This window comes from Panthera uncia, chromosome E3 (genome assembly GCF_023721935.1).
Source record: "Panthera uncia isolate 11264 chromosome E3, Puncia_PCG_1.0, whole genome shotgun sequence".
In the NCBI taxonomy this organism is placed as follows: domain Eukaryota; kingdom Metazoa; phylum Chordata; class Mammalia; order Carnivora; family Felidae; genus Panthera; species Panthera uncia.
Genome location: NC_064815.1, coordinates 7,630,265 through 7,655,706, shown reverse-complemented (window position 1 = coordinate 7,655,706; position 25,442 = coordinate 7,630,265). Strand labels below are relative to the sequence as shown.

Here is a 25,442-nt window from a genome sequence, read left to right as displayed (position 1 = left end):
ACAGAGACAGACAGAGAGAGGGAATCCCAAGCAGGCTCCACGCTGTCAGCGCAGAGCCCGACATGGGGCTCAATCCGAGAACCATGAGATCGTGACCTGAGCAGAAACTAACAGTGGGACCCTCGACCGACTGAGCCGCCCAGGCGCCCCTGTGTGGTTTCTTAATAAATGGGATCTGTCACTCACTTTTAAAACTTCGGTTTCACCCGTAACTTGTCCATCTGGCTTCTCTACATCCATGAAGGTGCACTCCTGCAGAGCATAGGAGAACAGGAGCCGAGAAACTCTGGCTCCTTCAGAGGGGGTGGGCATTCTTGATCTTGCCGCCCCTCCTCCGTCCCCTGTTGTCCTAGCGCTGAGGCCAAACCTCACCCTGGCTGAGGACTCTCTTGCCCCGGCTCCTCACTCAGGGCCGACGTGCCCCTCGAGGCATCTCGGTTTATGACCCCAGCTTTATGCCCAAGTCACCGAAGAGACACATCTGAGATGAGCTACAACACGAACGAATGGGCAATTTTATTGATCTTTACCTCCTACCCAACCTCCTAGTAGTAGATACAGGCTGTGCGGTTTCCAGCAGGGATCTCAGGTGCAGGGGAAGTCAAGGGACAAGGCAAATTCTGGCAGGTTCCTCGCTGGCGGACCAAAAACCCACGTTTACTGCAATTCTCACAAACGAGCGCTGAAGATGAAGAATCACATTCTCACACTACCAGCACAGCTTAAATACTTCTTCGACAAAAACACTAATAATAAATTATCTTCAACTCAGAAAATAAAGTGTGCTCAGCAGAGTGACAGGAGGGTCCATTCATTGCATTGCACCAAGGGCTGGGCGAGGGAGGGCAGGCCTGGGCAGCTGCACCGGCGGGAGCATGGGGCCGACAGCACGTGCTGAACTTGGTCGAATGCATGCTTGATGCCAACGGCGGGTGGTGGCAGCCCCTAGGCCACGGCCTGTCCCGCGTGGGATTCACCTGCCCCTCCTCCTCCTCACGTCCGCCTTGTCTTCTGTTTCTTGGCTTGTCTCTTTGCATCTTCTGGGCCGCTATTGTCAGAGGCTGTCTGGCCAAGAGCTCGCACACCCTGTAGTCGACTTGTCAACTGCAACAGCAAGGGAATGAGCTAGAACGAGAGAGAGAGAGAGTGAGAGAGAGGGATGCCAGGAGAATACTCTTGCCCAGAGGGACAAGGGAGCCTCACGTGTCAACACACCTCCTTCTTCGGGCAGCTCACCACCCACTGTGGGCTAACGGGTGACTCTTGGTTCAAGACGAGGTAGAGAGAGGCCTTGGCACTGGAGAGGGTTGGCAGACACACGGGGACAAAGGATTAGGGGAGATGTTACAAGAGGTTTATGGCCTTCAAAGGAGGCCTGAGATTTGACAAAGTACAGTATCTATTCTTGATAAAAGCCCTCAACAAAGTAGGAACACAGGGAACATACCCCTATATCATCAAGGCCAGATATGAACGACCCACAACTAATATCCTCCTCAATGGGGAAAACCTGAGAGCTTTTCCCTCTAAGGCCAGAAACACGACAGCGATGTTCGCTCTCACCATTGCTATTTCACACAGTACTGGAAGTCCTAGCTTCAGCCATCAGACAAAAAGAAATAAAAAGCATCCAAATCGGCAAGAAGTCAAACTTTGACTATTCGCAGACTACACAATCCTTTACGTGGAAAGCCCAAAAGATGCCACCAAAAAACTGCTAGCACTGATAACACGAATTCAGCAAAGTCGCAGGACACAAAATCAACATAGAGAAATCTGTCACGTCTCTCTACACCAATAATGAAGTGGCAGAAAGAGAAATCAAGGAATTGATCCCATTTGAAATTGCACCCAAAACCGTAAGATACCTAGGAATAAACCTAATCAAAGAGGTAAAAGATCTGTACGCTGAACACTATAGAAAGCTTATGAAAGAAATTGAAAAAGACACAAAGAAATGGGAAAACACTCCATGCTCCTGGACTGGAAGAACAAACATTGTTAAAATGTCCATACTACCCAAAGCAATCTACACATTTAATGCAATCCCTATCAAAATACCACCAGGATTTTTCACAGAGCTAGAAGAAACAATCCTAAAATTTGTATGGGACCACAAGAGACCCTGATTAGCCAAAGCAATCTTGAAAAAGAAAAGCAAAGCTGGAGGCATCACAATCCCAGACTTCAAGTTATTATTATAAAGCTGTAGTGATCATGACAGTATGGCACTGGCACAAACACAGCCACAGAGATCGATGGAATGGAATAGAAAACCCAGACACGGACCTACAACCGTGTGGCCAACTAATCTCCGACGAAGCAGGAAAGAATATCCAATGGGAAAAAGACAGTCTCTTCAGCAAGTGGTATTGGGAAAACTGGACCATTTTCTGAAGTTTTTTTTAATGTTTGTTTATTTTTGAGAGAGAGAGCGAGACAGAGTGCAAGTAGGGAGAGGCCGAGAGAGGGAGACACAGAATCCGAAGCAGGCTCCAGGCTCTGAGCTGTCAGCACAGACTTGAATGCAAGGCCTGAACTCACGAACTGTGAGATCGTGACCTGAGCCGAAGCCAGATGCTCAACCGACTGAGCCGCCCAGGCACCTGAACCTGGACCACTTTCTTACACCATATACAAAAATAAGTTCAAAATGGATGAAAGATGTAAATATGAGACAGGAAATCATCAAAATGCTAGAGATGAACACAGGAGTAACCTCTCTGACATCAGCTGTACCAACTAGACATGTCTCCTGAGTCAAGGGAAACAAAAAGCAAAAATGAACTACTAGGGTTTCATCAAAATAAAAACCTTCTGAACAGTAAAGGAAACAATAAAACTAAAGAGCAACCTTTGGAATGGAAAATATATTTGCAAATGACATTATCTGATAAACGGTTAATGTCCAAAATCTAGAAAGAACTTATCAAACTCAATACACAAAAAATAAATGATCCAGTTAGGAAATGGACAGAAGACACGAATAGACGTTTTTTCACAAGGAAGACATCCAGATGGCTACAGACACACGAAAAGATCCTCAACATCCCTCATCATCAGGAAAATACAAATCAAAACCATGTTGAGATACCACCTCACACCTGTCAGAATGGCTAACATTAACAACTCAGGAAACAATAGATGTTGGCGAGGACGCGGAGAAAGAGGAATCCTTTTGCATTGTTGGTGGGAACACAAGCGGGTGCAGCCACTCTGGAAAACAGTATGGAGGTTCCTCAAAACATTAAAAATAGAACTACTGTACGACCCAGCAACTGCACTACTAGGTATTTATCCAAAGGACACAAAAATATTGATTCAATACTGATTCAAACATGTACCCCAATATTTATAGCAGCACTATCAACAATAGCCAAATTATGGAAAGAGCCCAAATGTCCATCAACTGATGCATGGATAAAGAAAATGTGATACACACACACACACACACACACACACACACACACACACACACACTGTGGAATATTACCCGGCCATCACGAAGAATGCGATCTTGTCATTCGCAACAACATGGATGGAACTAGAGTATACTGTCCTAAGCGACAGAAGTCAGTCAGACAAAGACAAGTATCGTATGATTTCACACATATGTGGAACTTAAGAAACAAAACATATGAGCATATGGGAAAGAAAAAAAGAGAGAGAGGGAGGAAAAACCATAAGAGACTGTTGAAGGTGATGGGGTAATGAGTTAAATGGATGACGGGAATTAAGGAGGGCACTTGTGATGAGCACTGGGTGTTGTATGTAAGTGATGAATCGTTAAATTCCACACCTGAAACTAATATTACACTACATGTAAACTAACTAGAGTTTAAGTAAAAACATAAACATTAAAAAATAATAATAAATTAAAAAGTTAAAAAAAAAAGCAAAGGAAAGAAAAGAGGACTGGGGACTGGATTTGAGGCCTTCGCACTCGCTTCCAACCCTGCAGTGTCATATCTTCTGGAACACTGGACACCTCGCCGTGTGCGGGAAGATGTGTAACACTGGATGGAACCCTGCACTTTCTCGCAGGGCCTCTGCATTTCCTACCTTATCGTGGTTGTAGCCGGCCAACAGGACAAGCAGGGTCAGAGGCAGGGCGATGTAGGACCCCTGTGCGATGTCTTGCTCAGGCAGTTTCCTCTGTGGACACCAAGACCACCATTACTGCTTTACAGGCTCTCCGCTTCCCGGCCGCCCACCATCCCACAGCCTTGGCCCGCCCAGCCGGGACCCCGGGCATCCACGTGACCCAACTCTTGCTCTCCACGGCCAGGAAGTGCAGCGACTTGGGTATACTTTCAGGTGAATCCCCTGCTCCCCAAACTCCCCTGCTTGCTCTTTGACACTCTGGGCCAGACAGATGCCAATCACAAGGTAGGTCTCGCCCTCTGAGCCTCCACGAGACTGGGGAAACCGAGCTGTGGGGAGCAGGCCATCCCCGTGGCTGAGAAGTAAAGGGCCCCCTTGGCACTGAGTCCCGGCTACACACAGGGGCTCTTCCCTACAAGGGGGTACGGAGAACCCGCCGTGCTAGGCTCAGGCGCACAGTGACAGATGCACTGGTCGCAGAGAGTATCTCTAGTGATGGGAGGAGGCAGGCTGCCACTTGTCTCCTAGCGGCCATTTGCCCTTTCTTCCAACTTTCATCCGGGCCGATCAGAGTATACACACTTCCCGGCCTCCCCTGCAGCTAAGATAGCCATGGAATTAAATTCTGGCCAAGACCACATGGATAGAAGTGTTTGGTAACACATCCAGGCTGTTCGCTAAAAAAGCGGTGCTGTGCCCTCCCCTCCTGCCGGCCAGGAGTGCCATCCGTCAAAAAGGTGATGTGCTAGGAGACGGCAGGGCCCCAAGAGAGGGGAGGCTGGGCCCCCGATACCTTGGGGCTGCCGTACCATTCCTGTACTGCTCCATCCTGGATGCTGACATAAGACCGAAACTTCCATCTGACTAAAAGCCCCTGAAATTTTGGGTCTCTATACTAGCCAATGAACCTGTACCTTAGCTCACTCTATCCGTGCAAAAGAAACAAATAATGGAAACTTTCAGATAATGACAGAACAAGTTAAGGAGCCAGAGCACTGGTTCTCAAAGTAATGTCTAGGGAACTTCCTTTCAGATTTCCAAGGTCAAAACTATTTTCATAACAACACTAAGATATTATATGCCTTTTTTGCCTTCATTATTTCACAAGTGAACAGTGGACTGTTCTGGAAGTTACATGTGATGATGTCATCACTCTGAGAGATAACAGAATATGATAAATAAAAATACATTACACCCATGTAAACTAAGTCTCTTTTGGATTCTCAACAACTTTTAACAGGGTAATAGGGTCCTGAGACCGAAACATCTGAGGAGCATCCAGGCTGGAGAACGACTGTGGGGTCATTTTGCCCCGAGATGGTTGAGGCAGAATGGGACGGTTGTTCAAAAATGAAAGAATCATTGGGATGAGCCCTGGGTGTTCTATGGAAACCAACTTGACAATAAATTTCATATACAAAAAAATGAAAGAATCAGGGCGGGAACACATTTCTACCTCCAACGGCCCACTCCTGGATTATCCGATATGTCTTAGACCCCAATTTGCTCTCCGTGGAAGTAAATATTTAACGGCGAAACTGCAGAGTGATGACGGCATTGAGCTTTGAGCTCAAGGCTCAGGCCTGGCCACACGACCTTGGGCAATCACGTGAAGCCTCGGGCCATTCGCTATTAAGTGGCGCTGATACCAAAAGCACCTGCTGCAGGGGAATGTGAAATTCAGCGAAATCAGCTACCTCAAGTGCCAGCAGTGCACGAAACACTGAGTAAAAAAATCAATGATGTGGCTCTCGGTTTGCATGTTGACCAAAAGAATGGAGCGGAGCACATACCAAGGCCCTCGCGAATGTACAACATTGAGCCACCCGTCCAGAAGGCTGTAATGCACTAGAAGCCACGAGATGTGAGACCTACCACCTCCTCTGAGTCCCGGCTCTGCTGATCAACTGCAGGTAAGTTACTTACTCTCTCTGAGTGTCTGTCAAATGCGAGGGATGGCACCTTCCCGGAAAGGTGTGATGTGAGGACTAGCAGTGAGTACCCTTCAGGAGCAGGCACTCCCTTCCCTGGTCACTGGGGCCCTGGTCTCCCAGGTAACCTCTGGGAGGGGTGTGTTCTCAGAGGTGACAGGCACATTCTTGGCCACAGCCGTGAGGCGCGGTGGCTGCCCGGCTGCCACCCAGCATCATGTTCCCGCCACCAGCTGCCAAAGCGTCTCCCTGGATCCAGATGAGTCTCTGGGGCGGGGGGGATGCCCCAGACGGCTGCCATCAGTGCCCTTCACAGAGGCCCTCTGCCTCTCATTGGGGTGGCAACGTGCCTCTACAGAGACAGAAGGTTCCCTACGTGCTCATGTCAGTGGCCCTTCCAATTGGTCCCAAATGTGGGGAATGAGGTAAGTGCTTCCTCCTGGAGTCATCAGAAAAACTCTCCACTTCACATAAAATTTGTATTTGCCAAGTCACTGAGCACGAGCCCTTCATCAGAGATGCTCAGAAACCAGCAGAAGAGCTGTGTTCAAGTGCCACGTCTGCTGCGCACAAGCTGGGGACTTAGACCACTCAGAATCCTCTTGGGTCTCATCTCTAGATGACGGAAAAGAATCCCTACCTACCTCGCCTCTAGGATGCTGTTTGAAAAGCACAAAATGGTCACTTGCTTGCATGTAGGAAAGATAAATGTGGAACTATTCTTTCTATCCTACACCAGGAAAAACCCTAAATGGCTAGAGATGGCAATGTATAAAATGTAACCATACAGGTACTGAAGGAAAAATAAATTCCTTTAAAACTGGGAGTGGGGGAGCTTTTCCAGACTAGGACTCAAATTCAGGAGCAAGGAGAAAAAGAATGGAACATTTTAACATATAAAATAAATGTTTGCATAATCAAAATGAAAAAAGAGATGATAAATTAGGAAAAAATATGGACAACGTATATTACGAAGGTTTAACATCCCTCTTACACAAAGGGCTTCTGAAACATAAAAAACACCAACAATCCAGACAGATAGGTCCAGAAGTCAACAGTTCCCAGAAAGGGACATACCTGGGTTCTAAACCACGTGGAAGGATGAGAAATGCAGAGGACAGAGACATGGAGATACCACTTCTCATCCATTATGCTGCAAAAAATCTTTAATTTGACAACATACTCTGCGGGGGAACAGGGGTGCTCGCATACGTAGCTGGTGGGAATGCAAATAGTACAGCCCTACGGACAGGAAGTGGCACCATCCAGCAAAATTCCAGGAGCATCGACCCTGTGATCCAGCAACTCTCCTTCTTGAAGTCTATTTCAAAGACAGACTGACAAACATCCAAAAACATGCACGCACAAGGCCAATCACTAAAGGGTCATTTGTAATGGCAGAAAACTAGGAATAACCCAAACATTCATCAAGCAGGGGCTAACAACACACCACAGTAGAGCCACACAGAGGAGTATTACATAGCCATTAAAAAGGAACAAGAAGTCACTAAATCCATTGCTGTGCACACAGTTATCTTTAGAAAGAAAAACTCTTCACGCTGATGAGGCCTACGACAACGGTCAACGCAGTAGCTACGGAGCCAGATTTTAGTTTTACTGTAGATCCCTGGGCTCCACTCTTACTACCTAAACCAAGTTCACACTCAGTAGGTCTGAGGCTGGGCCCTGGAGCCCATTTTTGTTGCTGCTGTGGGCATTTAATCCCCAGGTGATTCTACCGCATGCCAGCTTTGGGAAGCACTGGTCTAAAGAATTATCTCACGAATGTTAAAAATACATGTGTGTGTTGTTCTGTTTTGTTTTTCAGTCTGTTCGACACAGGATCCATTGGGCTCTACACATTGCAAATGGCTCACAAAATGAGCAAGTTGCTTTTAACCTACAAGTATCCCACCCACCTGTGGGTTTTTTTTTCTTCCTCACTTGCAATCTGTCAAATCAATCAGTTTCCAGCTTATTGTCCTGCACTTTCCCATAACCTACATTTTGTTGACTACATCCTTGCAGCATCCTTTACATGTTCCTGTGTCCTCTCAACTTCCTGTAAACTGGCAGCCGGTTCTAGAAGTTTGGGTAGGGCAGGTGTCACGTGGCTCCGGCTGGAGGACCACAACACCCCCAATCGCGACACAGTGAAGAGCCTTGTTCCTAAAAATCACACACGAGCCACTGACCTAAACAAATCCCTTGCCCTCATTGACAACTTCCTCCTCAAAGGGAACCGAAGGCATCAGCACTCGAAAAAGCAGAAAAGCATCTAGGGAAATTCGGAGTGCGAAATCCAGAATGCAATCGGGCATCAAGGTGAGGGTCCCTCAAGCGGCCGTCCTCCCTCACCACCCCTAGAGGTTGTTTTCAACCACCCACCGCCCTTTCCTTACCGTGGGATTGAAGACCAAGGTGATGTGCTTATGGTAGCCCACTGCAGTAAAAGACACCTGAGGCAAGACGTAGTCATACTGGGATCTGGGGAGCGTGGAGTCCAGCAGCACAACGTAATTCTGTGCACAAGTAAGAAGTTACTTTTTACAAAGGACTTTATGTTTTGAAAGAAATCCCCAAGTTTACACATCCAAAACAAGGTTGCTAACTTCAGAGGAGGAACCTCAGTGGGCTCTTCCCTTGTTGACAGCCGTGTGTCCCGGCATCTCGGAGACTGTGTCTTCTGATAAAGCTTTCAGAGCCGGCGGCAATATTTTATAAGCATATTCAACCACGACATAATTGTGCTCCTTTGAGAATCTGACTTTATGAAACACAGAAAGTTATTACGAGCCAATCTGGATGAGGGACAGACATGATCGAACTGGGAAAGACTGCTTTCAATCCAAAGTGAGGTAGACTTTTAAGGCATGATAATTAAGCGGCTCACCGGCTGGCAAGTTCTAAGAACACAGCATCTCGGGAACGGTACGGGCGACGGTCAGAGCCCACTCCACCGTTGGGTGCAGAGCCCAACGTGCTAGGCACCATGAGTACTGCCTTGGGCAAATACGGGCTGTGCTCTCAACCACGGACAAGGTCAGGTTTACTGCTCCCATCTCACAGCAGGCTGTGAGCCCAGGGGGAATCGGACCCCAAAGCCCATTACGCTTCCACACTGACGTGATGCTTACAGTGACTGCTGGGGAGCCTGGTGGCTCAGCCGGCTGAGTGTCCGACTCTTGGCTTCCGTTCAGGTCATGATCTCACGGTTTGTGAATTCAAGCCCTGTGTCGGCTCTGTGCTGACAGTGCGGAGCCTGATTGGGATTGTCTCTCTCCCTCCCTCTCTGCCCCTCCCCCACTCTGTCTCTCAAAATAAATAAATGAAACTGTAAAAAAAGCTCAATCTTTAAAAACAAATAAAAAAACAGCATACAGTGGCTATTTCAAAGGGCATCTCAAGAAACGGGGAGCAACTCCAAGCTTCCATCGCAACTTATTTCATTATCTTACAGCTGTTTCATGACAAAAAAGGCCACAGTTTATCATCCCCGCGGCAGGTGGTAAGAAGCCAGGAGAAGAAACGTCGTATGTAGGCTCACTACTGACAGGTGCACGCCGAGCCCACCAGGAAAGAACCGAATTCTGTGCCAAGTTTGCTCCCAGCACCTCAACTACAACAGCCTGCTCTGTCTGAACACAAGTGATAATAAACAGTCTAGAATCAGTAAACAACGTCCACTGTTAAGGCCTGAGTTAAATAAACTATCATTATTTCCCACATTATGGACGGCTATGCAACCATGAGAAACCATGTTATAAAAAATGTAATGATGGGGAAAAGATTTCTGATGTATTCTTCACTGAAAAGCACGGATTATAAAACAATGTACCAAACAGTCCTAGCCTTATTAAACTAAATACACGTGTGTATGTATTAAACTAAATACACGTGTGTGTATTTACACACACACACACACACACACACACACACACACACACACACTGAAAAAAGACCAAAGGACACCTGTCAGCACACTGACCAGGATTATTTCTAGATGATGGGACTGTATCTGATTTTGTTTTCCCCCCAAAACAACTCCTGCCGTGAATGTGTATTATTTTTGTAAACAGGAAAACAGCAAATTAAGCAGAAGTAAATGCTACAGAGCCCACCCCCCTCTGATTCAGAGAGCACATCCACTGTCTCTGCGAAGGGAGATTTGGAGGGAGACGCAAGGACTGTTTGGGAGCCACGGGCATCAGTTACCTGGCCGTCCCGGAGCAGGGGAGGGAAGTGGAAGAAGAGAGACTGGCCCAGGGAGACCGTGTGCATTGGGCTGTCGAGATTTTCACTTTTGTAAAGCTTTACCTGGAGAGGAGAAACAAAGCAGGATGTACTTTCGAAATTAAAACATAATCAACATTTCATTTCCAACACTGCGTTTCATCCTCAGGATAGCTCATCTGTTGCAGGGGAAAAGGATCTTTGGAAACACAGATATTTGAAAGAGAAACCAGACACCCCCAACAGGAATACATAATGTGTTCTGCAATCACCTGAGCCTCCAGTTCCCTGACCTGCATAGAAATGGAAGATTTTAAAATTGATTCCAGTGACTTTACATTAATGTACAAAATGGTAACAGTTAGTATGAGGGCCATGTTAAAAGGAATAGCCTCTGATATAGCTATAATATGCTGGGCAAGTGACAGGCACTTTACACACATTGTCACCAATCCTGGCTCTGAACAGGCATCATTATTACCTCTAGGGAGGCCCAGAGCCTGCATCACCTAAAGGCGCACAACTTATTCATAGTGGTGCCTGGGATTCAGCCCATGTCACTGAGGGTCTGGCCCATGTGGCACTGCCTCTCCATCGGCTATACCCTCAACCCCACAAGTATTCCTTAAGTGCACGACACATTCCCATTTTGCATTTGGTTTTCCGGGCTGCTTCCAGAAGCAGTTCAGTCATTTGTTTCTAGCCTTCCTTTCTCTCTGGCCTGTTCTCATTCTCTCTACCACAAGCAACGGGACGTGAGGAGGTACGGTCCCGCCTGATGCAGAAGGCTGTGGGGCTCGAGCCTGCACCCGCCACAGAAGAACGCCATGGCCGCCCCTCTCCAGGGCCCACGGCGACACTTTTCTATAGAACACACAAGTCACGAGGAATTTTCCTAAAGTAAGCCACAGACTGGAGGCCTAAGGGTCACTTCCAAGACCACATATGTGTCCTTTTGCCCTACACAGTGTTCTAAGCAAAACTCAATTCATTGCCTGTTTTTACAAACCAAGTGATTTCAAATAACTCTAAGTTCCATCTTCTCTGGAACACTGGGAAGTGATGCCAACCCTGGGCCAGAGCTCCGACACGACAACCATCCCACAGAGCCGAGGAGCGGTGGGTGCACCCTGCCCAGCCCTCTTCACCCTGGTGTTGCCCTGCCTGGCCCCCACGAGCAACATGCTTGCCACCCTGGAAGGAAGGGTGAGTTGAGAGGGGAGTTAAAACCTAAGCGTACATTCTCTCCCAAGTCAAACACATCACTGTACATAAAATTACAAGCGCCTCTGAAAAATACACCCTTGTGGCAATTCACTGACATTTTTCAAGGGATCGTAGGGCCTTATATAAACATTTCATTAACTGTAGACATGGAGATTTTATTAGAACCTGAAGACACCTTAAGAGGGTTGCACAGAGGAGAAACCAGTGGTCCAGGGGCATGAAGTGACTGCCCGTGGCGGCAGGGCAAGCAGGACACAGCTCAGACTGTCCGACTCCTAGTCCCCTACCCACACCTTCACGCTGGACAGAATTCTACAAGTTACAAGGCACTGTGCCCTAAAATCATGTCTCTGCTTTCAACTCTAGGTCGTACTAAGCATTCATTAGGTGTGTACCACAAAGCTTCCAAAGCTATATTTCTATGAATAGCTAAACAAAGTTACCTGAGAGTACGACCCCTCCTACGCTTCTCAGAGCCAAAAAGGCCATAACAGTAAGAAGCTGGCCTTACCCATAATGTAGGGAGATACTCAGAGGAAGTGATCACGTTTCCACTTAGGTCGAATTGATTAATCTGCCGGAAAACTATGATGTTTACATCATCGATGTCGTTATTGCCGACCTGGAAAGAGACCGGGAGCGTTGGCAGTGAGGAAGCTGGGAGGCGAACTTGCTGGGTGACGTCCCAGGAGCTATTTCAGAGCAAATTTCACTTCTTCAGTAAGGGGGCCAAGTTCACCAAGTCCAAGGGCACAAACTGACAGTGAGGAGGTAGGCTACGGCTGGCCCACAGACACAACTTGTTTGATGAGCACAGAATTTTTTCCCCCTAAGTTTCAATTATCTTCTCCAACGTTTTAAGAGAGAAATTTCATACACAAAAAGAGCCAGGTTTTCTGGCCTCTCTTGGAAATAGAGAAAGATGTTCTTGTCTGGCAGCAATCATCAGGGGCTGAGCAACGGCTGTCCCGTGGGTGGGTGGGTGCCCTCCTGTTTGTGACTTTTTCGTATCTGCTGGGCCATGGTCCCCATGACCACCCGTGATCCTGGCCTTAGTTAGTCACCATGGCAGAGAAACACGCAATTTAAAGATGCAGCCATCACAGCCTGACGCCATAAAGACATCCATAAAGAAAATCCACTTCCCAGCCAAATGGTCCTACATGGCCCACCACTCTCCTGACCCCTCATAATCTTCGTGCCTAATGCCCCCTAATCAAGCCACCAAGAGGCAGCCCCCCATCACACCCAAGCCCTCCAGTCTAGCAAGCAAGAGTTATTCCACAGGGAAAAAGCTTCACTTCAAATGATTCTCAGGCTGCTTCCCACGAGCTGCGGGGAGGGCTGCCTCTTTAGGGATCAATTAGCGAAGTCGTGATCAGGAATATCAAGAGACTCCACCCACCAAATGGAAAAAGCAAGGTCATCTGGATATAAGGAGGTCCGACGGCCCCACCACCAATTAAGCCCATGTTGTCTTTATTATCCTCCCTTGATCTGAAATGCCACTTAGACACTGAGCTCCTCAACTTGGAGGATAATGATCAGAGCTTGCAGGGAGACTGAAGAGACAACAGCTCAAATTTCTCTGGATTCACGACAGCCATGCTGCTCATTAAAAGCCCGCAGGAGATGCTGCTTGTGAAGATGACACTATTCAAAGAGGACCCTTAATTAGGGCCCAGAGCTCCCCCCGGCAAGAGATGAAAGGCAGGCAGCCAGAGAAGCACTGCAGGGTTTCTGCCGCGGAGCGTGGTGCCTTACCGAGATCTCCCGGTGGTGGGGGAGGGCCCGCTCGATGTGCTCGTTGCCTTCTGCCTTGAGCTGCACGTGGTACACACATCCCGGCTGCAAGCAAACGCAGGGGTCACACCTCTCGAAAGGGGCTCGTCGCCTGGAACCTGACCTGCGCCTGCTCTGACCACAGGCCCTCAACGTGACCGCGACGCCATTTCCACCCGTCGCCGGTCCCAGTCTGCGGCCTGTTAACCTGCTTAAGAGTCCCTTTTAAAAGCACCCTGATGAAGGAACATTTATCTCAAGGTCTGCAATTCCTTCAGTCCCCAAGGAAAATTAGATTTGGCTTCCTATTCCAAAATCGTAAGCAAAATATGCTTATTTTGACAAAACTGTGCTTATAGGGCTGTCCACCCCCCACATACACGCAGGGTGTGGTATCTGCAATGACAACTCCCAAATGCTTACAATGCACACGATTTCTGGGAAGTGAGATTTGAAATTTTTCTTTAAAAAAAAAACTTGTTCTGGGGCACCTGAGTGCCTCAGTCAGTTAAGCATCTGACTCTTGATTTCAGCTGAGGTCGTGATCTCATGATTCGTGGCTTCGAGCCCGTGACAGGCTCTGTGCAGAGCCTGCTTGGGATTCTCTCTCCCTCTCTCTGTGCCCCTCCCCTGCTCACATGAGCTCGCTCGCTCTCTCTCTGTCTCTCAAAATAAGTAATAAACTTAAAAAAAATTTGTTCTTCCTAAAACTTTGTATCCTAATGCTCAAATTTATAGGAGTACATATTTACCAAATAAATCATTACTCTAAGAAAACTTTTACAGCAACCAATTTCTGATCAATAGCACAAGTGACCTAATGACACGCTAGGATCTAAAGCAAGAGGCCGAGGTCAGAGGTGTCTATGTGCAGCTAATGGGGGACAACCCTAAGATACAACTGTTTATTTTTAAACCAGCGTGGATAATATGGTTCTGGTCTCCTAAAATAATGTGTGCTTTGATAGCTGTAGGGTGTGTTTTTTTGCCCTTTTAAGATTGCCTGTTTGGATATGCTGCCTGAACTACTTTATAATGACCACATGGCACCTTTACAAAGACAAAAAGCTATTGTTTTTTAAAAAGTGAGAACACCTCTGTGATGGCCATAATCGCTGACACATTCACTGACTTTACAGCTCGGTGAGGACTGGCAGCACGGGGTTCAGTTCCAAATGGCCACGTGTGGCCCAGAGGGCAAGGGACGCGACTAATCACTTGGGAAGACAAAGGCACAGTCCTGCCCACTTGCTCACGCACCTGGGCCACGGGGAGGTCATCGGGGCAGCGGCTCCGTCCCACCCGGCTCCCTCCTCCCTCAGGACCCAGGCCGACCAACTCGGGGATTCACCTTCAGCCTCTGGCAGGGGTGTCTCGCCCCAGATGTCCTGACAACGTGCCGGGAAAGGTGAAATGAAAGACCGGACCCTGACTAGGGTCAAAATCCCTAGGAAATCTTCAGCAAGGGCTCTCCAGCCCGGTGTCCTCTGGGGGACGGGCACACTCAATCCCAAACCCTCGCTGAGCAACGTCTAAGGCTGTCCCTCCAGCACCTGTGGCCTGGCAGGTGGAAGGCGAGGGCTGCCACCAGGGTGACTCTAAAACCCACTGAGAGCGCTAATAAATTCACACCTATTAGGAGGGGGAGGGTGTCTCAGAGCATCAATTACAACAGAAATCTATTGTGCTGGAGAAAGAAACTATATTCGATTTAATTAAATAAAACGCGTGAAGATGGCGAGTTGAGAGCACGTCTGGGCCAGCAGGACACTGGGGGAACCCAGAAGTGGGGGGAGAATTTGTGTTCCTGCAACCGTGAGAGGGAGGTAAGCCGAGAACACAGAGTCCACCCAGGGGAAGGGAGGCTCCCCTAGGCCCAACCTGCACAGGCCCCCACGCAGACCCCGTCTCACACTGCTGCCTCACAAAGCTGCACACCGAAACCCCAGTTGGCAGTGACGGTCAGGACCGCCTCTAGGAAAGTCTTGTTTGTTGTTGCTTATTAACTACTTGCTGAGTCTCCGTGCCAGGACCACTGCATGTGCTACACGTATCAACTTACTTATACTTACACCTGTTCTATGTCACACTCATCCTCACAAAGATGACAAAACAGATACAGAAAGGAAAAAACCTTGCCTGAACGTAAACAGCTAAGAAATGACAGAGGCAGGCCTCAAACCCAGGCAGATGGGAGCAGAAGGGCGTCTGCACAGCCTTTAAAAAAGGACAAAACTACAAAGGCTGGGCTTGCACTGAACGCATGAGACCAAGGACCTGGCTCCCACGACATGTCTCCTCTCCCTGGGCTCTGGCTGCGGCAGCATGAAGCTATGGAACACCCCTGCTGGCCTGTGTATTCTCTGTGGGAAGCAGGCCTGGAGGACAGCAGAGAGCAGGTCCCTGTGGCAGCATGTTCCTCGGGGGCAGGGCCTTCCCACACAGCGGAGGACAGCTAGGAAGGAGCATCTCAGGAAGGCCTGTGTGGACTCCTAAGGATGGCAAGGTAACTGTCACCTTGATGCTGCTGGTGAGAACATGCGGGAGAGAAGGAGCAGTGGGCAGAGTGGGCGTGGGGAGCCCCCCCAGTCGGTGTGCATCCAGCTGGACCATCAGAACATACGTATTCCAGTCCTCAGCACAACCAGGGAAGACACCCCCGAGTCCGTCCTCCTCCTTCGGCTTGAACACCTCCAGCTCACCAGGAAACCTTGCAACCTGCCTCCCAGGTACCCCAACATCTGACACTGGGGAGTCCTGGACAATGGATGGGAGTATTTTTGTTTTGGGGAAAGAATAGCTTTGCCCCAACATATCAAATGATTTATTTTCAACATTTATTTATTTTTGAGACAGAGCATGAGTGGGGGAGGAGAGAGAGAGGGAGACACAGAATCCGAAGCAGGCTCTAGGCTCTGAGCCATCAGCACAGAGCTCGACATGGGGCTCAAACTCACGAACCGGGAGATCACGACCTGAGCCGAAATCAGACGCTTAACCGACTGAGCCACCTAGGTGTCCTGCCCCAACGTCTCTAAATCAACTGGCAAGCTGCTTTACATGCGAGCTCATGTGATTTGGACAAACATTACCCTTCTGTGGAGCTATGTGTGCCTGTCTCTACGTGAACTATGAATACCCAGTCTGTGCATCTGAGGGCCCAGGGGCCCCACCCCGGATCCAAGTGGCCCAGTCCGGCAGGTGCTGTCCAATCCTGCCAGTGACCACACGGTACACAGGTAAGGTCTGCCAAATGAGCAAATGAATGAATGCACACATAAAAACTGAGGACAAAGCACCATAAACCCTAAACTGAATGCTGCAATTGAGGAGTGAGAAGGACAAATGAGTTGTATGGACACACAAAGAAGTTTGGGGTTCGTGTTTTTTGTTTTTTTTTTAATTAGTTGTTAACACCTAGAAATCAGGAGCTTTCACACGGAAATCTAAACTTGTGACTTCCCTTTTAACAATGCAAAGGATCTGGCAGCCCCGAGTCTGTCTTCCCACATGGCTACAGGGAGCTGGGGTTCAGTGGCAGCTGCCCCCTCTCGAGTTCACCAGCCCCGCGAGTGCACCCAGCACCCTTCAGCAATTCACAGGTCTCTTCCGGCCCCACAGGCATTTGGCGTAAGAGCCCCTGCTTAAGCCGTGACCACCCGATGCAGGCAAAAGCTGCATCAACCCACCGTTTCCCAACTTTAATTTGCCACAAAACCCCAACCCAATGTGTCAGCTCCGTGAAAGGTAAGCTGTGCCAGTTAAGATACGGAAAGACGCTTCCAGAGCCCTAACCCCGCAGCCCCAACCCCCCTGCCCAGCCTGTTCCTAGCAATGAGCAAATGCCCAGCCTGTTCCTAGCCGTCCTGGGGGCAGGCACCACAAGGCAGCTGTCAACAACACAGTGTGCAGACACCCACTAATAAAAGATGTCCAGTCTCACCAGCAATCCACGAAGTCTGAACTTGCCCTCCTCATCCGTCACGGTGTCTTCTCCGTAAATACTGCAGTCGTTCTGTCCCACGGCTTCCACGGCCACACCCTGTTCTGGTTCTCCGTTTAAAGAAGAAACCGTACCATAGCAACTAGAATGGCGAGAGAGCATGATATGCCCGGGGTTTTCTGAAGCACACAAAGGATTTAAGGTAAAGCGTCCTGCCTTTACTGACAATTCACAGTGCAAAGCAATCCGGTGGGGAAGTGTACCTCGATGAGCCAAGGGGATTCGGTTCTGGCCTTGTCACTTCCAATCCGGCCTTCCTTGCTGAAGGCCCGAGACTGCCTGAACGCTGCCATCAGTTTCTCTCCTCGTATGTTTTAACAGACGCTCCAGGAAATTACAATTAATGGAGGCCAAACCTTATTTTATTCCACTTTACCTTGCTTTCATTAAGCTTTGTTTCAAATAATGAAGCATTCCATGAAATGCAATGAAAACAGTTTCTCATTCTCTACACTCGTTTGAAAATGGCCCATTTTCCTAAACTTCTGACCAGCCAATCTTCATCTCAAGCGCTCTTGCGACTGTTTACAAATACGTACGGTGTGTGTATGAATACCTTTCCGGCTACGTACAGCTAACAGAGTTAACGTATGGCGTGTCGTACGTGTGTACGAGTATCTGTGTAAACCATCTCTGGAAGTGCTCTGACACGCCGCAAAACCTGATGAGCTGAAACAAGGAAGGGGAACCGAACGTTTTACACTCTCGCCAACATTCTGCAGCCTTACTCCAGTGAGTTCATTTCCTTGTTTTAAAAATTTAATTTGAATTTCAAGCTCTTGTACAAATAAAATTTTTAAGCAACTAAATGGGCACTCTCGGGCCAATTTCAGAAGAGGAACTTCGTGACAGAATCGCTGATTTGGAGGGATCTGAAGAAAACAGGCAGCCGTCAAAACTCTCTGGGCCTGGTCTCTTATCGCCTCTGCCTCCCCCGTGAAACCCGAATGCAGGCTGGGTGAAGACTCCGGGTCATGGAGGTCTGAGTGGGGCTCCAGAACCCGGGCCTGGGGGACAGGGACAGGCAGGCTGCGTACCTGTAGGCCGTTCGGTACCCGGTGACGGAGATCTTTAAGTTCTGCCCCTCCTGCACCTCGATCATTTGTGAGGACGGCTCAAACCGGAACTCCTTCATCATGGGTTTGAAGTAATACTGGCCAGGGCTCTGTGGAGAGACACCCACGGACTGAGCCTAGGCTGCCCCATCTACGTATGGCTTCACACGGGGCGACTAAAGCCAGCAGGGACCGGAATTCGGCCACCAGAGCCCCAGGGCTTCCTATGCAGACAAAAATGGTGACTCTGCCTCTCGAGGAAATGGTTACATGAAGCAATTACAACTCTAATAGCAGCCGGCATCACATGCCTTTAATTCAGCGAGGCAGAAATCAATTTGAATTTTATGAATGAAGAAACTGAGGCTCAGAGAGGTCAAGTAACTCCCCTGAGATGACACAGTACATAAGCAGCGGAGGAAAGATTCGTGGCTGGGTGTGCATCAGTGCACAGCACATGACCTTTCAGATACGCCTCGCTGCCTGCATGTGACGTCCCTGGAGCAGTCCCTTTACACCCAGGCCTCACAGAATGGCCAGCTAACGTGTACTTGCTGAGTCCCCACCACTCAGGGCCTCAGGTTACATCCGGAATGAAACGCTGCCATCCTCCCATCATGGGGAACACAGTTTGCAGAACAAACACAAGCGAGCCACCAAATAAGACTCGGCATTGTAAACAACGCGATGTTGTGGTCAAACAAAGGGATGCCTAGGAGAGGAGCCGCTGAGGCCACGGTAATTAATTACGCTGTCTTAGTGACAAGCCGGTGGCCAGAAAACAAGTGTGTGCGGAAGGGAACAAGAATCGGCAGCATTAAGTTCTAGTAAGAGCAATACCCTAATTATATTTGGTCCCCTAAGAAACATGCAGCGCTCGACGCTGCTCTTCTGTTCTCAGGTTGTCAAGCGATACCTAAGTCACGCAAGCCATGTCCCTGCTCCCTTGTGGGAACACGGGCAGGTGGCACATTATGGGACACTTTACCAGGTTTGAGAACGTCAGAATGCCATTGTCCTGAGTCAAGAGGTTGGATCGAAAAACACCACCACTGAGGGACAAGAGGACCCCGGGGAGGGGCTGGTCATCTTCCGCCTTTATCTGGGGGCAAGAAAGAACAGCAGAGCAAGGGCAACTCCGTTAGCCACTGGAGGTAACATTTCAAAAGCCAAGAGGCAATTCTTCTGGGTTGTTTTTCTCTTATTGTTAACCATCGGTAGACAGAAGGTCTACTCTTCGTCCCCAGGGGTAGCTAATGTTAATAGTTTGGTACGTCGCCTTCCAGAACGGCTTCTACGCCCACATAAACGTTCAAACATTACAGCTAGCGCTGACCGACTGGCAAGTTTACAGCAGGGAGGGTGGGCAGGTGGCCCAAGCTCTGCACCTGCTGCTTCTCTCAAGTACGGATCCCGGCCTCCCTCCCCTGCCGGGCCACATATCTACCGCACTGTGTCTTAATGCACATCATCCTAAAGCAGGGGGCGGCCGAGCTCTGCATGAAGACCAGCCACCTACTTCTGTGATAGGAAAGGAGACGATCGAAACTTCCTGGAACATGTGTTCCTTGTGCACTTGTTTGCCTCTGTTCCTGGGAGTAGAACTGTTGGATGTTGTGCACTTTGAATTCAGAAAGACACCCCCACATTGCACACCAAAGCGGCCATAACCAGTTACAGTTCCATGAATTATCTATGCGTGGGAAAATACACACAAAAAAATGGATACTGTCTGAATCACTGCAAATCTAAGCTACATCCCAGTGTTTCAATGGTAATTCCTTCAGTCACTTCTGAATTTGGGCATTTCTTCTAGTTTATCAGCCACCGGTATTGCTTCTGTAAACTGCCTTTTCATATACTTTGTGGCTCTTATTTCTATCAAATTGTCTTTTTCTTATCAATTTTAGGAGTTCCTTATCATCTTGGGTATTTCTCATGATATAAAGATTTCTTCCTGGTTTGAATGTCTTTTAATTTGCTTTAAAAATGAATCCTGCGTCGGGGCGCCTGGGTGGCTCAGTTGGTTAAGCATCTGACTTCAACTCAGGTCATGATCTCACCGTTCCTAAGTTCGAGCCCCGCCTTAGGCTCAGAGCCTGGAGCCTGCTTCAGATTCTGTGTCTCCCTCTCTCTCCTCCCCTCCTCCACTAACGCTCTGTCTCTCTCTCAAAAATAAACAAACATTAAAAAAAAATTATCAAAAAAAATGCATCCTGTGCTACAGAATTTGAAATCTGTATGTGATGTAATCTGTCCTTCTTTTCCTTGAGCCTCCCTCTATGTTGAAAATATTCACACTCAAGGACCTCCAGACTCACTCCAGGTACCACACACTTCTTCCCAGGTAGGATGGTTAAGAAGAGAGGGACATCAAATACTGCTACAGGAACATTCTGTCCTTTTCCACAGAACACAGTTAAGGATGAGAGTTTAAAGCACTTCCCAAAAGGTAGGCAAACAAGCTAGAGTCAACAGGTCTCCAAATTATGCTGAGTGAAAGAAGGCCTCCCCAAAGGAGTACATCCTATATGGTTCCATTTGTGTCAAACGCTAGAAAATGCAAACTAATCCGCAGTGACAGAAAGCAGACCAGATGAGCAGGGAGATCGGGAGGGAGGGGGTACCAAGGGGTACGAGCACACTGAGCAGGGTGCCTGACTGTCACTATACTCCTGGGTGCACCCGTGTATGTTGAAACTAGCAAATTATATGCTTTAAGTGCAGTTTATCATGCGCCAATTATAACTCAATAAAACCACTTTTCGAAAACGTAAGGGTTACCTCAAAGCTTACGCCGGCCAAAGCATAAGCCTTAAAGTCTCCTATGGTTCCCTCGACCGCGGTCAAAACGTAGCCTTCCTTCTGTGAGGACACCGTGTACTCCAGGTCACTGTGCAGGGGCCCGACGCTAAACAAAAAAAGCAAGAGCACGCTGGAGATGGCTGAGCTTCACGCCTGCAGGAGGCCTCGCCGACCCCACGGACACCTGCTCCCAAACATGTGCTTTGCCACGGGCTTACCTATAGGCACCTTTGTCATCAGTGAAGACTGTGATCAGGGGTGAGCTTGCCCCCTTTTCACTGATGACGATCTCGACTCCCTCCAACTCCGGGTGGATCTGGCCTTCCAGAAATAAGCCTGCTTTCCCGTGGATCTCAATCAGCTTCCCTGGGCAACTTTCTAAAGAGGGAACAAATAGAAGAATGGGACTTAGCTGCAGTGGGATGGGGGCATTTTGGAAGGGGGCTTCCCGTTAAAGAAGGGCTTGAAACTGAGGTATATGAACCTAGTTCCAAAGGAGGCTGTTCACTATATATATCAGAAACCTCAGTAATTGGGTGGCCCACACCTCCCTCCATTCCTGAAAGAGTTTGCTCAATGGCCAGGAACGTGAGCACACAAATCTAACAAGGCTGGGTTCTCACTACCCCTCTCTCCACTGTCACAGGGCCTTTCTGGTGGAGGAGAGGCTGTGCAGCTGGACCCGGCGGGGAAGACGACCCCAAACAAAACGCCCGCTGGGAAGCCGCACTATTCAATACGCTCTCCTGCCAAACACAAACTGCATAAATGCCCAGGATCCACTGAACCCATGATGCTAGAGAAAACTGTTGGAAGCCAAAAGACAAATACCCCACCAGCAGTCACATTAAATTGTCCAGTCCCAAAAAGACCCTCTCTCGCTCCTACCAACAGATACACACACCATCAACAGTTCACACATATGATGCCTAAAGCTCTCATTTCAGCACCGGATGGTTTTGCTTTTCACCTACCTTTCAGTAACAAACTAAAAACATCAGGGAAAAAAGTAATCCTTCCTCAGAAAGATCACCCAACTTCTAATAACCACAGTAACTTTCGGGACACCTGGGTGCTCAGTCGGTTGAGTGTCCGACTTTGGCTCAGGTCATGATCTCACGGCTCGTTAGTTCGAGCCCCGCATCGGGCTCTGTGCTGTCAGCACAGAGCCTGGATTCGGCTTCAGATTCTGTGTCTCCCTCTCTCTCTGCCCCTCCCCTGTTTGCACTCTGTCTCTCTCTCTATCAAAAATAAACGCTAAATAAATAAATAAATAAATAACCAGTTACTTTCACGGACTGAGACGATCCATTCACTCAGCCACTCACCAGACGGTAACAGCTATGTGCCAGTGCCAAAGGGGATTATAAGGAGCCCTACAAAGATGGTTTCACTGTAACATCCACACAAAATAAATTTTTAAATGCAGGTAAAAGGAACGGCGAACTGCAAAGATGTGTCACTGGCTCACCGAGTTGACACTTACCTCCGCTGACAGTGGCTTCCATGGACGGGGGATAGAAGAGTAGCTCTTTAGAGGAGGGTGTGACGGTGATTTTCTCTCCAGACCTAAAACAATGAAAATACTTCCATTTGGTTGGTTTTGCCCTCGGTTAGGAAGGGTACGAGAAGAGAGGACGCCGTAGGGAGAGAGCTCACCGTGCCCAGTAAGAGAAATCATAGGAGAAGGGGCCTTGCAACTCGTCGACCATCTCCTGCGCGGGGGGTTTGGTCCTTCCTTCCCCAGCGTCGTCCTTGCCGTTCTTCTCCCTCTCCTGCCGGCGGCTCTCGATCTCGGCCAGCTGCTGCTCCCTCCGCAGCTCCTGCACGGACTTCAGGGGGCCCAGGACCAAGGCGGGTTCACTGTCTATGGAAGATCTGGAAGAAAGGAAGGAGCAGCCTAGAGCACGTGGTCACTTACCCCCCGCGGTCGGTGGGAACCGGACATTTCTAGAAGGAGTCACCCGTCAGTAAAAGCCTGACCGCCTTCTGATGCCACCCCAGCGGCACACTCTGCTCCTGTTCTGCATCAACGAATCGCTTTCCAAAAAATAAAAACTGAACTTCTTTGTGACAGTAGCAGTATCTAGTAGGTCCCGGGAACCAGTAACCAGGACAAATGACATTCCCTAACCATGTGGAATCCACATTCCAGGGGGGGAGAGACAGACAATAAACAGAAAATGATGTCAGACTGAATACAAGGGAGTAAAATAAAGCACCGTGGAAGGAGACCGTGCTGGCAGCGTGGGGGCGCTGTTCTTTACCAGGCTCCCGGGGTGGGGAGTGTGTTGGGCAAGGAAACAGCGAGTAAAAAGCCCTTGGGGCCTCGGGGGCAGCTCCCCTGCCATGCCCAGGGGACAGCAAGGAGACTGAGGTGGCCTGGGCAGCGGACCCAGGGAAGAGTCAGATGCGTCAGAGGGTCCAGGGGGAGCAGGTGTCAGACCCTGGATTTCATTCTGGGTGGGATGGAGAGCCACTGGAGTTGTAAGCGGAGGAATGACAACGTCCCTACTTTAAAAGGCCTCTGGCTTCTGCACAGAGAACACAGTCAGGAAGCAAGAGCCCATACAGGAAAGCCAGGCAGGACGGCCGTGGCAAGGATCCAGGCAAGAGACAGTGGATGGGACCAGAGTACCGAGGCAGCGTGCTGAGAAGGGACAAGATGATGGGCATATTTCAACTGCAAAGCCAAGGATCTGCACGTGGACTGGCTGGGTACGGATGCAGGGGAAAGAAGAGTCGAGAACCATCGAGAAAGATGACAAAGGGTAGGTCTGTGGAGGGCGACAACCAGGAGTCCGGTTTGGGAGCCGGGGAGCACAAGATCCCCATGAGGGATCCAGGTGGTCCTGTCCAGCTGAAACACGCATCTTCTACAATCCCCAGCACAAGCAACCAAAACAAAACCCCCTTCCGAGGTTTCAAAGATATATTCAACAAAGGCTGAAAATAAGGTAATACACGGTCGCTACTGGTCCAACCAATAATTGCTACTTTCCAAGCAGGAGGAGGGTAAAAGGCACTCTTCCAGCACGAGGCAGCGACCTGGGCCCACCAGGAACATGCCCAAGTCCTTTGCCTAGACCCCTGGCCGCCCTGGGGAACGGGGCACCCCTTCAATCCACTCCCCTCAGCCAGGAGCCGAGGGCCGTCCCCGACACTCGTCCCGCCTGACCCCACTGGTCGGCGATGCCACATGCTGTCAACTCCATCTCCTCGACAGCCCCCCCCAGGCATCCACTGCTCTCCAGCCCCACTACCGTGCATCTGGCCGAACCTCCACTGACTCCCACCTACACCCCTGCGAGGGCCTCCGCCCCCTGCCTCATGCGGCTTCTTCTGTGTGTCCACTCAGCAGCCAGGGGGATCTTTGTGAAGCACAAACACCATCCCTCTACTTAAACACATCACAATGTCTGTGCGACAATGCTGAGACCCTTAACTCGGGCTGGCCCTACAGGGCCTACCTCCCCCCCCCCACACACCCCAAGCATCCACGGGGTCCAATTCAAAGCCCTCATCATAGGTGCAACCTCACAGTCCTGCGCGTGATGCCTGGACTACTGTCTGTGTCCCCCGTGAGACCGTGGCTGTGCCTGAGCACTGAAGAACTCTCAACATTTGTGCAGGGGTGGATGAGCTGAAAAGGCGGCGGACAGAAAGACGGACAAACAGTTGAGGTCGCTTAAGGTAAGGAGGGGGAAAATTACTCAGATTTCCATTTTCTGGCACAAAGATGATCATGTTGCCAAAAACTCTTTCATTTCTCGAGGAAATTACAGTGTCGGGCATCTAACACCTCACCACACAGCAAAAATTCCTCTCAAAGAGGACATTCGCATGAACCTGACTCTCAGGGAGGGTCTGCCTTCCACGTACTTTCTCCCTCATGACCCTTCACTTATCAGGTGCTCTCTACTTTCCAAGCCTTCAAGGAAAGGTCTCTAGGAAAATAGGCAATTTTTCCAAATTTGCTAAAACACATAAAATACGATGAACAAGCCAGAGATTTTTTTTTTCCTTTAGCGAAGACAGGAAGTGTAGAGAGGTCACACAGAAATTTAAGGCACTGAAACGAGCTGTCAGAAGACTCTCCCTCATCCACAGTTAATTCTTGAGTCATAAAAGGAAAGGATGAAGGCTGCCATGAATTTATGGGGTATGTCGTGTGAGCAGAAAGGCCATTCGTATACATACCTAGAGATAAGAAATCAAAAATAATTTTCAGAGTGTCTGTTAGAGAAGTCCCCAGCCCTCATCCACCCCCTCCTGCGCTCAGACCACCGCAGAGCACAAGTC

General features: G+C 49.0%; 1 protein-coding gene across 3 annotated transcripts in view; it reads right to left on the bottom strand.

Moving 5' to 3' along the window:
- Positions 1–492: 492 nt before the first annotated feature.
- LOC125927922 (nodal modulator 1) overlaps positions 493–25,442 on the bottom strand; it is a 55,721-nt gene continuing 30,771 nt past the window's right edge. Inside the window, exons 19-31 of one of the 3 annotated variants that reach the window (XM_049638318.1) lie at positions 22,800–23,018; positions 22,627–22,709; positions 21,359–21,518; positions 21,120–21,246; positions 19,324–19,437; positions 18,318–18,445; positions 17,221–17,362; positions 13,260–13,343; positions 12,007–12,117; positions 10,251–10,352; positions 8,438–8,557; positions 4,063–4,155; positions 493–1,125 (exon numbers count right to left, since the gene is read on the bottom strand). In XM_049638318.1, coding sequence (XP_049494275.1) covers positions 994–1,125; positions 4,063–4,155; positions 8,438–8,557; positions 10,251–10,352; positions 12,007–12,117; positions 13,260–13,343; positions 17,221–17,362; positions 18,318–18,445; positions 19,324–19,437; positions 21,120–21,246; positions 21,359–21,518; positions 22,627–22,709; positions 22,800–23,018 — 1,615 coding nt within the window. In that variant the 3' untranslated portion in view covers positions 493–993. Of the gene's footprint in view, positions 1,126–4,062; positions 4,156–6,997; positions 7,373–8,437; positions 8,558–10,250; positions 10,353–12,006; positions 12,118–13,259; positions 13,344–17,220; positions 17,363–18,317; positions 18,446–19,323; positions 19,438–21,119; positions 21,247–21,358; positions 21,519–22,626; positions 22,710–22,799; positions 23,019–25,442 lie in introns of those variants that run through there. The other 2 variants (XM_049638320.1, XM_049638319.1) reach the window with 2 other exon arrangements.